We start from the raw sequence: 920 nt of genomic DNA, 5'->3' as shown, positions 1-920 counted from the left end.
AAAGATGTCTTTCATCGTCTCTTTTGGAGTTTCCAACCATGTATCAGAGGGTTTGATCATTGTAAACCAGTTGTTTCAGTTGATGGAACATGGTTATATGGGAAGTATCGTGGGACCTTACTAATGGCAATCACTCAGGATGGTGATGGTCATACCATTCCTATAGCATACGCCGTTGTTGAGGGTGAAACATCAGATGGTTGATTTTTCTTCCTCAATCGTCTACGAATGTTTGTCACACCTCAACCCAACCTCTGCTTGATTTCAGATAGACATGAGTCGATTAAAAGTGTTGTTAGGCGTGTAAACAGCAATTGGCATCATGTCTTTTGCGTTCGACATATATCACAAAACTTCATGAGGACCTTCAAAAATGGGCTAATGAAAGATCTTGTAACCAACATGGGTTAGTATTTTTTTTATATATATATCTCACACATATTTTTTTCTTTATAATTTTGTTTTCAAATTGTCTAAACAACATCAACTTTTGTTCATTCAGGATACGCTATGACTCAACCAAGCATCACATACTTTAGAAGACAAATCAGTGATTGGAGTCAAGATGCAGTGAAATGGCTCGACGATATTCCAAAGGAACAATGGCTACAAGCATATGATGAAGGTAGACGTTGGGAACACATGACAACTAACCTTTCTGAGTGCATGAACAATGTATTAAAGGGGACACGCAATCTTCCAATCAGTTCTTTAGTGCAAGCAACATACTATAGAGTGACTGCAAAATTTGAAGAAAGAGGGACACAGGCCCAAGCAATGATGACATGAGGTTTGATTTACTCAAATAAAATCATTGAAAATCTTAACAAGGAACGAGCAATGTCAAATTCCCATGAAGTTGTTATTCACAATCGAGCTCATAGTATATTTACAGTTAAGGAGTTGGTTCGTCCACCAAG

The 920-nt window shown here is 37.6% G+C and overlaps 1 protein-coding gene across 1 annotated transcript in view; it reads left to right on the top strand.

The window, feature by feature from the left end:
- LOC140920836 (uncharacterized) overlaps positions 1-789 on the top strand; it is a 1,330-nt gene extending 541 nt beyond the window's left edge. Inside the window, exons 2-4 of the mRNA XM_073369683.1 lie at positions 48-184; positions 269-406; positions 503-789. Coding sequence (XP_073225784.1) covers positions 48-184; positions 269-406; positions 503-789 — 562 coding nt within the window. The remainder of the gene's footprint in view (positions 1-47; positions 185-268; positions 407-502) is intronic.
- Positions 790-920: the final 131 nt, after the last annotated feature.

The sequence above is a fragment of the Cicer arietinum genome, chromosome 6 (genome assembly GCF_000331145.2).
Source record: "Cicer arietinum cultivar CDC Frontier isolate Library 1 chromosome 6, Cicar.CDCFrontier_v2.0, whole genome shotgun sequence".
Classification (NCBI taxonomy): Eukaryota; Viridiplantae; Streptophyta; class Magnoliopsida; order Fabales; family Fabaceae; genus Cicer; species Cicer arietinum.
This window is presented reverse-complemented; position numbering and strand designations above follow the sequence as displayed.